Raw genomic sequence first — 14,117 nt, 5'->3', positions numbered from 1 at the left:
TGATATTCTTTCCACTTTATGATGTCACGTCTCTGTATAAAGCAACACGGTATAATTCAGCAGCATCACAAATTGTATCCTGCCGGGTGACCGTAAAGTTGAATCAACACCTCTGTGATTATGGCCTTCATCCCACTGTTACTTACTGCAGGGCTCTTGTCTGGATTTCATTAGTTTAGCTCAGTGCAGCTAATTAACTGATCGTAGGTCTGAGGCAGGGAATTGCTTCAAAACGACATGGTGCTGACTCTCCAATTCCCTCTCTCTGTGATGCTGATGTTTCATCTTTTATGTTTTGACAAACAGACGTATATCGATTTTCTCTCTCTGTTTTCCTTCTCTGTCGTTTATTGTTTTTTTCCCCCCTGTCCCAGGTGAGGAACTCCTCCACTCTCCTCTTCAGCACTCTGATCACAAGGATCTTTGGAGTGAAGAAAGGGAAGGACGAGCACTCGAAAAAGAACAGGTCTGCTTCTTCTCCCTCTCTGTCATGTGCATCCGAGTAGAATGAAATGCTTCTATTTGAATGAGGGATGCACAAATCAGTGGTTATCAGTCATGTGTGTGCAAATAAGCTTCAAACACTAAAATAACTGGTGCAGGAAGTTATTCCCCTTAATCCTACTTCAGTTTCCCTTGGATCAGCTGTTTTATAAAAATGCAAGTCATGTGCTTGACTATAACTATCCAACTATAATTTTCCCCACATATTTTAAGAACTACATTTTTCCAGCCTCTAATCAAGACTGTGTAAGATACAATGTAAGAAATCTACTTATACATATTTACATTTCACAATACATCAACTACAATTCAGCTTATTTCCAAGAAAGCAAACATTTTGGTAGCAAACCTTCAAATATTCAACACCAAGGTAAAGGAGCTGAACAGTTGCTGTTTCACAGCACTGAGGGGCGCTGTTGTAACAGCACACTGCTTAAAACGAGTGTCCCTCCACTCAAACCCTCTGCTGGTGGATTTCAGGTCTCCACTGCTGCTGGACCAGAAATTGGGAAATTACACTGGAGGCAAGGGCAGTTCCTCATTGCAAAATACATAGGGAATCATATCCGTTATTCAGCTATAGGACACTTCTTAGTCGTGCTGTACTGAACCTGTTTCATACCTGGGGGATGTAATTGTAAAGGTACAATATAACATTCTCCATTCATCTGTTGTTTGTCAACAAACATATAATTACAAACAAAAAGCTCATTGGAAATTGTTACAGGTTATGAGAGCCTGACATCATACATCTAAGAATTATATTGTTTTGGAGTATTTTACAATTTTACAATTGAAACTTGAAACAGCATTTACACTATCATACTTTCATAAAACACATTTAGATGAACAAGTATCTGACTGCCTACAAATCTAGAGACATGCAAGCCCCACCTCTGAGTGCCAATTCTGATTGGCTGGAAAGACATCACATGTACATCACAACTGCGTACAAAGACATTGATCCATATTTGACTACACTGTTAATTATAACTCTTATTACCGTCACTAAATGATGAAATTATTGTACATAATGGGAATTTGGGCATTACTGATAATATATCGTACAGAGGGCAAAGTTCGTACAAATAGGATAGTTATCATACATCTGGTAACGCTGCCATAGACCATGAGGAATTCAAAGGGTTTATTTAAACTCAAGACCATGGTGATATTATTTGAATTTCAATTAATTTTCTCAGAGATTAAACCTTGTCATAGATACAGTCACAGCAACTGTATTGACAAAACGTTAATAATGTAGACTCACAATGACATGCCTCCTGTAGGATTTTTCTTGTTATAGATATTAATTTCTTAATTGATATTTTAAGCCAGAACCTGAAAATGTCAGTCACAGTAAACAACACAGATGATGATATTCTTTAACATATACAGGGCAAAAGATTTGAGATTACCAGAAATGTATGCAGTCAAAATCATCAGCCTGCACATCCACAATATTCTGTTTGTCATGTTAATAATTAAAAAGATTCATAGTTTTGAGGTCAAGCGTTTGGTGGATGTGACATTTTTGGGGGGTAAAATGTTTATGTGATCATCTGCAACCATCGCACACCCAGACAACACATGGTAGAGCTGTGCAAATGATGAATCTGTTTAGAGGTTTAACAAATTCTTCACAATTTTAGTTGCAAGTTGGTCAGTTGTTAATTCTGCTCTGCTGCTCAGGATTGTTTGGAAAATATGTCGATTGTTTTTGAGGCTTCTGAGTCTAAAATGATGACCTGCTTCCAATGCTTTGTCAATCAGCCACCCAGGGTTAAGAAAAAAACCTTGACAAAATACAATCACTTTGGATGCTGCAAGTTCAATGTGATCACACAGAAAACCTTTACTCAACAGGAACCTTTACTCTGTTTTTTGTTTTGTTTTTGTTTCACTTTGCACAAAAACACACACTGAAAGAAATGTCTTCCCTCCTGTTGTGACCCAATTTAAATTTGTAGATAGATTCAATCCAGTTGTATTTGTATATCACGTAAATTATCTCAAGACACTTTACATGTAAGGTCAAGGCCATACAATATTTATAGAAAACTAACAGTTCCCATAATGAGCAAACACTCTTATCGGCAAGGAACCTCCAACAGAACCAGACTTCGAGAGAGAGCGAGAGATTGCCAGTGCATCATGGGAATTTAAAGCTAGCTTTATCAAACTGGATACTTTTAAGCCTAATCTTAAATGCAGAAGGGATTTTTGTCTCCCGAACTCAAATAGGGAGCTGGTTCCAGAGGAGAGGAGCCTGGTATATGGAGGATGAAGAATAAGATCCAACATACACTTAACAAATACGCAAACATGACCTGACAAGTTTCTTTAGTAAGCTGGATATTCAGTCTTGAAACTTTGGTCGAATGAAGCATTACAGATGATCCAATACCTTTTCCATTAGGTTGAGATTTCGCTTTGTACAACACTTTTTACCACTGAACTAAGATGACCAACATGGGAAACATGGTAGACTCTCAAAATTATACCTTCTGCTAAAGATTAGCATGTCAGCATGTCACCGTCTATATCATAGACTGGGTACAAAGATGGAGGAAACGACTGCTCCCCAAAAGTGAAGCCAAATGTCTCGATTTCCCCCTGGTGGCTGGCTGCAGTACAGGTCATACATTCTGTTGGTGGATGGGACGGGCACCAAACTAAAAAGTTAAAGAGCACGTCGCATTCTTCTCAAAGATGGTTTCTGTCATTTTAGGTAGTTATTGTCACACTGATGTTTATTCAAGTTCTCTTTTTTTTTTAATTTGATGATATAAAAACTTGTCCTAATTGGCAGCTGAGAGTGATCGGTCGAGCCCATGTTTCAACAGAACCTCGCTATCGCGGCTCCATCCCCCAAAAGCTGCAGACAGGCTCCAAATGCACCAAAAATGTCAGAGTTCATATTGATGACATTTCAGATTCATGTCTGGATAGTGGGAGGAAGTGGAGACGCGTCGATTGTCTATATTGAGTTTAGAAGTGATTTGCTTCACCAGAGATAATCCAAGGTAGAGTTTCACAGGGGTCTGGGCCTTGTTCCAAGAGGCTCAGTCTGGTTCTTTTTTCTGTGTTTCTATTGGCTACTTTCTGTGAAAACGTCTGAAAAGTATTAACCGAGCCAAGGCTGCTCCTGTTTATCTTGTCTGTTTTTACTTGTGTTTTTAGTCTGCTGTCCCTCTCTCTGTTATTCACTTATCTCCCCCTCCTCATGTCTGCGGCTTTCTTTTTTTCCTTAATACTGTGCGGGTTTGTTTTTATATACCCGTGGGAGAATTTGTGATGAATGAGGGATAGAATGATGGCTAAGAAAAATTAGCATTTGAAGTCTATCACTGTCTGTACATGTTGTTCTTAATATATTTAGTTATTACTATAATTGTCAGTTGTCACACCAGTGAACCAGAAATGGGAAAAAGACTGCGTGTTTGTAAAAAAGCTGCAACTCATTTATAAGAGTGTTTGATAGTTTGGCTTCTTCACAGTCCGTTGTGTGCCTCGTCTCTGTTATTAGCACAATTTTAAAGCTGCAATCTTTGGCTACAGAAGATGCATTATGACAGCTTGTACACGCAATAATATTTGGCTGTATGTGTGTGTCTCTCTCTCTCTTTGCACTGCAGCTGGAGCATAGACACAATTCCCTACACATACAACATTATGTGTATTACTGTTTTTGGAAAGACTGAGCTTGCTGCTGTCTGTGGGAATTTCAGTGTGTTATAGTCACTAGAATCCAGACGTGTTGTTTGCTTGCAGATCAACGGCCTTCACGGCCTCCTTGCGCCGTGTTTCCATACATTGTTGCTGAAGCAATATCGCTGTTGAGATAAATGCAACTGTAAACATTATTGAAAGAGTGGAGATTGCTCTCTGAATTCCAACCAACGCCTCCAGCTTTATCTCAAGCCCACGTCAACATCTCACTTTGCACCACATGTGCTCTCGTACATAGAGAAATGTGCAAATCAACGTTACTGAGGTGCTTTTGAGCGTTTCAGTAAATATTTGTCTTCAGAGAGTGAAGGACTCAGAGACACCTGATGATATCAGCGACGCATAGAGTATCACGTCTCAGACTGAAGGGGAAGCACAAGTACAACAATAAAAATGCTCCATTACAAGTACTTGTCTTGTTTCTCAAAGTGCAACTACACTTACAACTTCTTTAACGTGGCTTCACTTAGTTTGAAGCAAACTCAAAGTAAACGATACGTTTGACCTTGGAGTCTCCATGGCAGTGTGAGTCAATCCAGGAAGGCTTCTCATGTGACATTTTTCCTCTTTATCAATGTTTATGAAGACATTTTTTAAAAAAGCAGCTGGTCAAGGGAAGGTATTTTTAAATGCTTGATATTTATTTCAGTAGTTTATAATTGATATAATATAAATAATGTGATGGGTAAAATTTGAAAAAAACACATACTGCTACTACTCAAGTATGAATTAATTTTCTCTAATCTTTAAAAAAAAAAGTGGCCTTTAACTGATAAAAACTCAGAACATTTTTTTTATGCAAACTTTCTTTTCAAAAAGTAACTAGTAAATATAGCTGTTGATTAAATGTCTTGGAGTTAAAAGTACATTGTTTTCCTCTGAAATGTCATGGTTTCGAAAAATAAAGTTACATACAAAGTATCTCGGAGAGTACTTCAGTAAATGCACTTACTTCCCCTCCTCCACTAACGTTTCAGGAACACTGACCTGTTGATATGAATTGAACAACCCAAATTCACTCACGCTGAATTCAATATACAGATCGGGATGCGTGTAGTTGAGCTGCTTTGATCTTTTCAGATGAAAGGAGAGAATGCCTCAAACTTATCTGTGTGTCACTTGCACAATATCTCCATAGATCCATATTGGCCATTCTACGTGTTACTGTTATTGTTTTCTGTGTCTGCCTCCCTCTTCTCTTTGAGTTTATATTCTCTCTTTGTCAAACTAGGATGCTTGTAGGTTTATTACGCCACCCTCACTAGTCCTGGAAGAATCCCATCTCCAGTTGAAGATAATGTTGCCTTCGTGAGAGTGCACACACAGCTTTTAGCCCACCAACATGACTCGGCCTTTTCACTTACACCCCCTCCTCTTTTCTCTCTCCTCTCTCCTCTCTCGTCCTCTGCGACCTTTCCCCCTTCTCCCCCTCTAATCTGCACCGACACGACCTCTGACCTTTGTCCTCCAGGCAGCTTGTCTGACTGAGAGACTCTCATTAGAGAAAGCATAGGAGGGTGGCGGGCACTGAGTCCAGTATTTGCACATGTAGACAGTGACAATAAAGTTTGAGTGCAGTTACCCCCACACCTCATCTTTGTGTATTTGTCAAGTCACAGGAGGCGAGCAGTGTGTCACATCCATGTTGAAAGGGGTTTTGGAACTCACTTGCCGACCATGACAGCGCCTGCTGCTAACTTTGTGTGTGTGTGTGTGTGTGTGTGTGTGTGTGTGTGTGTGTGTGTGTGTGTGTGTGTGTGTGTGTGTGTGTGTGTGTGTGTGTGTGTGTGTGTGTGTGTGTGTGTGTGTGTGTGTGTGTGTGTGTGTGTGTGTGTGTGTGTGTGTGTGTGTGTGTGTCCAGAATTAGTGGCAGTCGTGACTGGAGCAGTATGCCATCTCTCCAGTCTTGTGATCATGTGCTTGGCAGACCAGCCCTCTTCGCTTTAGGAGCGACTTGATTTAGACGGGCAGAGTTAAATAAAAACTTTATTGGCCCTGAGGCTGAATGGCGGTTGCATCAGCAAGACCGCCTGTGTTAAATATATAGTTTGTTATTTTATTGATAGTTGTGTATGTGTCTGAGTGGATAAATAAGCACAAACACACATGACCATGGCACAGTATGTACATATACTACACCATCTGCCACATGACTGTGGCACGCAGTATATACACAAATATGGCTGTTGATTTCTCGCTGTAGCCGCATAAAAAAATGTAAAAGCTTGATTTGTTTCAGTCTTTGGTACAAGATCATGTTCTTATCAGTCACAATGTCTGACTGTCAGTTCTCTACACTATATCTTGTCCTGTGTCTCTTGCTTTTTCTTGTTATGTTACTTTCCCCTCATCATTGTTTGGAGGTAGAGGGACGTTGTTTGGAAAAACCTGTTAAAAACAGTTATGGTGTCTGACAAGGAAGTTATGTTTTCACCCCTGTTTGTTTGTTTGTTTGTTTGTTTGCAAACAAGATTACAAAAAACTACTGGACGGATACCACAAAACTTGATGGAAGGTTGTGGTATGGGCTAACGAATGACCCATAAAATTTAGTTTGGCTGCAGATCAAGAGGCGGACCCAGGATTTTTTTATATTTCTTTTTTCGTTGGTTTCACAGAGAATAATTAATGGGTCTTGATTTAAAAAAAATCTGGCATGCATAGTGGATTGATGTTTATGAGTGTGTCCAATTTGGTGCAGAACCAAATAAAAAACGAGAGGATTTGGTGGATCAAGTGAATTTAAATGTGGTTTCACTAGGGAACTGTTGGTGAACTATGCGTTGTCCTGAATGCCAGTCTAGTTGCAGCTAATGTGAATGACAGACATTTTGTTGAGACACTAATTGATCTGAAATCCACAGATATTTAATTACTGTTCTCCACACTAACACAAACTCGCTTAATACCTCAGCACAAATTTAGCTTCTGTCTAATACAGGGCCAATGGTTTTGGTATTATCGTTACAGTCGCAAATTGCTCGCTGCATCAAAATGGAAAATCTTGCTGCTTCTCATCCACTTGAGGTTTTGTTTGTACATTGTATTTTCTCCATTGTATTTCACAGCTTTGAAGCAGACGGGGCTCAGTTGGAAAAAGTTTTTTTTGCGCACCAGTCAGGTTTCAACAACATTTTGAATCAATTTCTTTTGACAGTTGTTGGGTTTTCTGCGCATATTAAACTTGCTTATACTTGATATTGCAATTCTGTTAAGACAAACTACAACCAAGTTCTTATGGTCTTTAAATAATGGTGTAAACTACCACAAACAACAACTTTCAGTATTGCATTTTCTTGCTGACATATATGCCAGGACACATATCTGCAGAAATATCTGGTAGGTCCGTCAGTTGACTCTCGGGGGGGATGCTACACAGTGCATGTAAGCAGTTGCATAAGGTTTTCTGCTGATGTGAATCGATGTCCCAGTATGGAGTGTAACTGCTCCGGGCTATTTAAGAGTCTCTTAACTTTATGGAAGTGCAACAATCTATTCCCGAAGTAAAATTGCAGAAAGAGAAAAAGAATCCACCAATTCAACCTCTGTTTATTGTTTTATGAGATCAATATTCTTTACGTCTTAAAACTCAACCATTATCCTTAACAAACAGCCTGTTAAATAATCCTGAGGTCAGTGGGTTTATGGCTAATGCCCTCATGACTATTAGATACTCACACTGTCTCTTTCTCTCTTTTTGCTTCTGCCGCAGGATGACAGGCCGGGAGTTCTTCACTCGTTTTCCAGCCCTCTATCCGTTCCTCCTGAACCAGCTGGAGGAGGCTGCATCCACAGTGGAAAGGTGAGGTGGTTCTCCTTAATCCTCACACATAACACAATCCACATTCAGCCCTTGCCAAAGCTTTTCACACTTCCCTGATCCCATTAGGTGTTTAATTTTACCCACATTGTGCCATTCGAGGCAGCTTTTTTTTTCTTCTGTTAAGCTGATCAAGAGGTGGGGATTTTGTGCTACTGGTTGTCTGGAGAAAGTTTGTGCAATTTTTTTCAAATCCTAAAACTAGATTTCTTCAAAGTGGGAAAGATAAAGCGTGAACTCAGCTCTTACCTATGAACAAGTAGCATTGCCCTGGATCGAGTGCTTGTGTGCGCCTTTTTTCCCCAAGTTTCACTTGCACAATTGACAGACTATTTACTCAAAGCTAAGCAAAGATTTTACAACCGAATAAAGTAAATGTCTTGACAAGATTTAGTTTTGTTCTTTTCTCCAGCCGGGAGTTGAGTCCACTGAGGTTCATTGGCCTTATCGTTTTCAGCTCAGCCCAAACTCCCTTTTTTTAAAAGCCCCAGAGTCCTCCAACTGCTCCTCAGGCCGCCTTATCTTAATATGGATCCAATTAATTGACTGCTTTTTCAGACTGCCGCTTTCTCAATTCCCCTTACTCCCTTCGACCCTTGTTAAAGCATTTGCAAATTTCCCACGGAACCAGATCTCGGCCGTCTGAATTCCCACATCATGTCAGTGTATCGCGCCACCCAAACGGAGCAACCACACCAAACTGTGGCAGTGCAGAGCTGGACAGGAGGCAGGAGAGCTGCTGTTAGTGGTTTCAAACATGTGTCTTGTGGACGTTGCAGCACAAGTGTATTCTCAAAATAGGTCACATTGTATGAAAGATTATAGAAATTAGATCTGGAAGTTCTAAGGTCATACTTTTGAGGCTGTGCACATACATTACGCATGGTGCAACACAAATGCTGTGAAGAAGAATCATGAATGGAAAACAATCCTGTATCCAGAGATAGTTCAGCGAACAGAAAGTTGACAAACGGACACGTATATGAACAGGAAGGGGCTGTAATGTTGAGCTGCAGGTATGTGATGTGTTTGTACACTTTTCATATACTTGTCTATCTGTGTGTTAGGGTTTATGATTATATTTAAAAATAGCTGCCAAAATTAATTAATAAGTAAAGCCAAATTACACTAAAATCTGTAAGAATTAGCTAGTGTTTCCCATTAATTATCTAGATTATAGCAGCCTGCCATATTCTAATATGTCCTGCCACACTTTCATAATGAACCAAAATAAAAGTCTGTGTACCTGTCACTCAGAAAACTGTTGGGCGCGAGAGCGACATTCACGCTTGTGCACGTGCACCCCAGCTACCGCCATAGATTGAAAACTTTCTGTGGGAAACACGAAATCATCTCTTTTTTATCATTGAGAGAAATATTAGTACTTTATGTAAATTGAGAAACAATTTATCTGCATTTTAGAATTTGTTTAGGGTGCTGGGGATGTGTCATCACCTTAATCTCAAATACACTATGGCCGAGCAGTGTATACTTGTATAACAGCCCTAAGCCTAATTTAATTGGGAAAATATGCTGTAATCACGAGTATGTAATTTAGCATGAAGGTAAAGATGAATTATTTTGCATCAAAATGTTGTTTGTGCTTTTTTATGAGACCTGTTGATTTATAAATTTAAAAATCCCCATGTTATTATCTCAGCAAACTTCACCCGGTTTATCTCTGGAGCTATTTCAGGTCACCACCCACATTTAAACTGTCTTATCTGCTCCTGCCTCCACGTCCAAAGAAAACAGCTTTCATATCATACTCCAAGTTCTTTTCTCTAATTCCCTAAACAAAACTGATGATTTATTCATCTGACAGCGAAGCAAATGGTTCGCTGTTTACTTTAGAGCTTCTTCTGCGTCTCTGCTACTATGTCCCCTTCACTGCTTTCTAAATGAAGACGAAAAACTACTTAAGGTCAGCGTTCTGTTTCCACTCTCTTTAAAAGATGTATAACCAAAATAAGCCCTTCATCAAAGACCCGGATACTGGAGATGATTGAGGAGTGTAGGGAGAGAGGGCAGACATTCATGTTAGACCTCAGCATGGAATTTAAGAGTGCCATTAAATGCCACAGAGTCTCTTTTTCATCCTGTCAAGTGTTTGAGCCTCCAGCTGTATCCCAACATGGCCTAATATGTTTGCAATTTTACCTCTATCTGGCCCCCCTGCTGTATCTGTGACATCACATCCTGTCCCGCTGGGCTCGGCTGAACTGTGACACTAAACACATTAGACCGGTTACTAATTGGGCCTCAATTACATTTCCCATCTCGCCGATCTACGGCAGTCCCAGCGGATGGTTCGGTGCTGAAGGAAGTAATGAAAAGCACAAGTTGTTTTCGCAGGGGGTCTGTTGTTCTGCCTCCGTTCAATGAGATCCTCATGACTAATAACAGGGCCCGAAGGACATTCCGCTCTCCTGACACACACTCACATAAGCAGGTCTTACGTACTTCCAGACCTGCACAACACTCCGCTGCAAGAGCTCCCCACATTGTAAACTCTGTTTTCCCATCATGTTCCCATATTTGAAAAAAGTTTTTTGTCCTCACTGCTAAACCAGCTAGAGTGGTGTTATTTATAAGATACAGCAGGAGGGGTCTCCTTTAGCAGAAGATATACTGTTGAAATCTTTTTGCATTCCTATCATCTTTTTTCATCCTGTAAAGAGCTACGCTGCAGGTCAATAGGAAATAAAAGGGTCCTAAAGGTAAAGCATGTCCCTTTCCCACATTAGGTACCTGATGTTCATTCATTTTAGTCTGGGTGCGAAAATTCGAGGGTCGGAGACCCCTTGATTGACACTTGAGGCCCCCTGAAAGCCTCAACAGCAAAATTCTGTGGGGTCTCTGGAAAAAAAAAATTATAAATTGTAATTGTCATTAAAATGTCTTTTAAATGTGTAATATGTCCAGTATTAGGTAGGCAGGGTTTCCGCAACGTTTATTTTGCAGATGAAGCCCGTCGCCGCTTCAGGATTGGTGCAGACACATTGGCATCCTTGTACCGGGCTGTATTACCCTGCTGCATGTCCTCCCACCACACTCCCCCACTGATCTGCGCTTACTTTACACATTAACAATAAACACCAACACAACCTTATTAGGACCTGAACGGTACTGAGATTTACTTTGTCTTTATTTGATTTGCTCTAGAGTTCTCACAAGACATGTATTTAAACACAGACCTTTTGCACGCACACAGTTCAACTAACACAAACAACACGAGAAGAGACGTGAAGCGCACAGCCTGGACATCAGGGTTAAAGTGGGTTAAATGATCCGGATTCAGGATCCGACACCATCGATTAATAACTAAATACATGTAATGGTCAGTTTGTGTGAAGAGCGATAGAGACAAGCAGACACACACACAGGCTGCAGACAGGAGGGAAGTTCTTACTGCGGTGTTTTGACTTCACTGTTGCAGAAGAAGCGATGCCCCGTTTATCCATTAATATGAATTCAGCAGGTTCTACATGTTAGTGATTAGAAAAGAGCAGAGGAGCAGAATGTCCTGTTGACCAACAGGGCAACTCCGACACCACACAAGTATAATAAGAATAATCACTATTGATGTTATTATTTAGTTTATTTATTTATTTATTTAGGGGGGTTCAGATTACGATCGGGTGGGGTGGGGTTACTTCAGCATAACACTAGGGGGACCCCCCCGATTGCCACTGGGTATTTCGCACGCTTTAGTCATTGTCTTGTTGTCAGCTTCTCTCTCTTTTTTCATTTTCCTCCCTGCTTCCCTCACCGCAACTGTGACAGAGTGAAAATGTGAAACCGCTGGCACAAACAGACAGTTTCCATTCTGACTCAGTTGGGGATGATGATATTTGGAAGGAGGAAAATAAAGGGAGGTGAAAAGCTCAGCTCAAGGACGGACGAGGATATGACTGTACTGGAGTGTGGGTGGTTTTGCATATGCAGTGTGTAAAAAGCCAGAGGAATTTAGGCCTGTTATATTCTGTGTTGGCATTTTGATTATATGCGGTTTTCATATTGCTCTCATGTCCTGTTTCACAGAGCAGACTACACATTATAACTGCATCCACAACTAGTTGTTTCCCATACACTGCTGGAGCTACAACGAGTCTTCTCATGTAACTCTCAGCAAAAGAAGCACATTTCCCAAAATATTAAATACTTTTTTCATACAAATTGATTAAAAATGGGCTATAGAATGAATTGGTCATTATACTTATTACTTGTTATACTTATCAGAACTTCCCAGATAAGTCACGTTCTTGACAAGCGCAGTTATTTTTAGCCTTTAATTTCAATAATCATCCTGTCTAACCATTTCACATGAAGAGACAAGTTGCTGTCTCTAAGACCATACAGCAGTGGTAGGAAAATAGCAGCCTGTGAATCAAATCTGCCCTTCCAGCAAAAATATTTGGCCTTCCAGTGAAAGCTCCCCTTTTTAGTTTTCATCAAAAACTTTTAACATAATTTCTCGGAAATCTGCCGTCGGCAAAAATGTACAGGCAAGTCCTGTGTGAAGCCTAATAATTGTGATATTATAACATCTAATAATAGTCAAGTGTTCGCATCAAACACATGCTGTAGGTGGCAATCCAACAAGAACAGCCGCTTTTACAACCATACATTCATTCAAACATAATGAAGCATAGTCCGCTGTCCCTTAAGAGTATTTTTTACTGAGAAAACCACTGTAGCTCTCACCCACTAACGGGAATTAAACTGAAATGGAAAACACAAAAATAAAAGTAAACAAATAAAACGTACAGACTTGTATCTCCACTTTGTGTGACCCCTGAATCTAGGATAATAGATGAGATTTGATTGACATTTAACAAGCCTGTCAGCATCCTACAGGTGCATTGTGCCAATTTTCAAACTCCTTCTCTTCGAAGTTGTTTACAACAGTCGTACCAGGCCGTTCCAGCAGCCAAGTTCCCCAGATACTTGTAGAATCTGGGGGCAACCTCAAATGCATACATTTGTAGAGAGAGATCTTGTAGTTCAACATGAGTAAAGTCCAAAAACATCCACCGTTCAAGCCAAATCGTACTTTTCCATCACAGTTGTCATTGACCTAAGGCCGCTAAGTTCATGATGCTTGCACAGTTCTGGCGATATTAACTGCATTGTTAAAATCTGACAGATATTTTGTGTGTTCAGTGACAGTGGTCAGGTGAAGCTACACCCCAGTCTGTTCCTGCTGCTGCTGGTGCTCAGTCGCCTCTACCCCTCTCCCATGGATGGATCTGCATCACCTCTGGGACTTGCCCCTTTCATGCCCTTCATCATTAGGTGAGTGTCTCTGCTTCACAAACTCATAAGCATACACACATTCATGTACATCATAGACCGTGTTTCCCATTAATTATCTAGATAGTGGCGGCCCACCATCATCATAATAACGAAAAAAACGTTTCCACTTGCACTTAGAAACATATGAGATCCCCACAATTATAAAGTTGTTACAATCCGCAGAGACAGTCACACCTCATAGCTTCAGCTGCTGTTGTGCGTGTAGCTGCAAGTGGTGTGTTTATACAGGTCTCTCTCATGCGAGAACTCTCTTTAGTCTGTGTACCTGTCACTTGGAATCTGTTGCGGTTGAGAGTGACGTTCATGCGTGTGCACTTGCATCCCTCCTACCGATATAGATTGAATTGATTCTGTGGGAAATGGTGATAGACGTGTGATCTTCATACTAAACATAGAAATCACACTTTTGGGGCAATTTGGTGGCAACTGTTTACTGCTTTTAAAAGTAGCTGAGGTTTTGTGTCAGAAGGTGAAAGCCCCTGGTTGACCTACCAATAGTGTTAATTTGTCGGCCAGTCATTTACATTTGTGTTTCCAGGACTGGGCTCAACAGAAAACAGAAACCCTCAACAGAAAACAGAAACCCTCTATCAAATTCTAGAGGGTCACACAGCTGTTCTCATCCCTGATAAAGCTCTCAGCAATGTTTTCATTGAACCAGAAGTTATTCTAAGTATAGAACACGTCACAATCACTGAGACAAAACACCTTCAGCCTAAACATGAATGTGTCTTCTTGTGTT

At 40.4% G+C, this 14,117-nt stretch overlaps 1 protein-coding gene across 2 annotated transcripts in view; it reads left to right on the top strand.

Moving 5' to 3' along the window:
• Positions 1-14,117, top strand: part of thada (THADA armadillo repeat containing) — a 98,209-nt gene that overhangs the window by 28,132 nt on the left and 55,960 nt on the right. For both annotated transcript variants that reach the window (XM_035172763.2, XM_035172762.2), the window contains 3 exons: positions 375-466; positions 7,949-8,038; positions 13,223-13,354. In XM_035172763.2, the coding sequence (XP_035028654.2) occupies positions 375-466; positions 7,949-8,038; positions 13,223-13,354 (314 nt within the window). The remainder of the gene's footprint in view (positions 1-374; positions 467-7,948; positions 8,039-13,222; positions 13,355-14,117) is intronic.

The sequence above is a fragment of the Hippoglossus stenolepis genome, chromosome 12, assembly GCF_022539355.2.
Source record: "Hippoglossus stenolepis isolate QCI-W04-F060 chromosome 12, HSTE1.2, whole genome shotgun sequence".
In the NCBI taxonomy this organism is placed as follows: Eukaryota; Metazoa; Chordata; class Actinopteri; order Pleuronectiformes; family Pleuronectidae; genus Hippoglossus; species Hippoglossus stenolepis.
The sequence above is the reverse complement of the archived record's forward strand: the minus strand, read 5'-3'. Positions and strand labels throughout refer to the sequence as shown.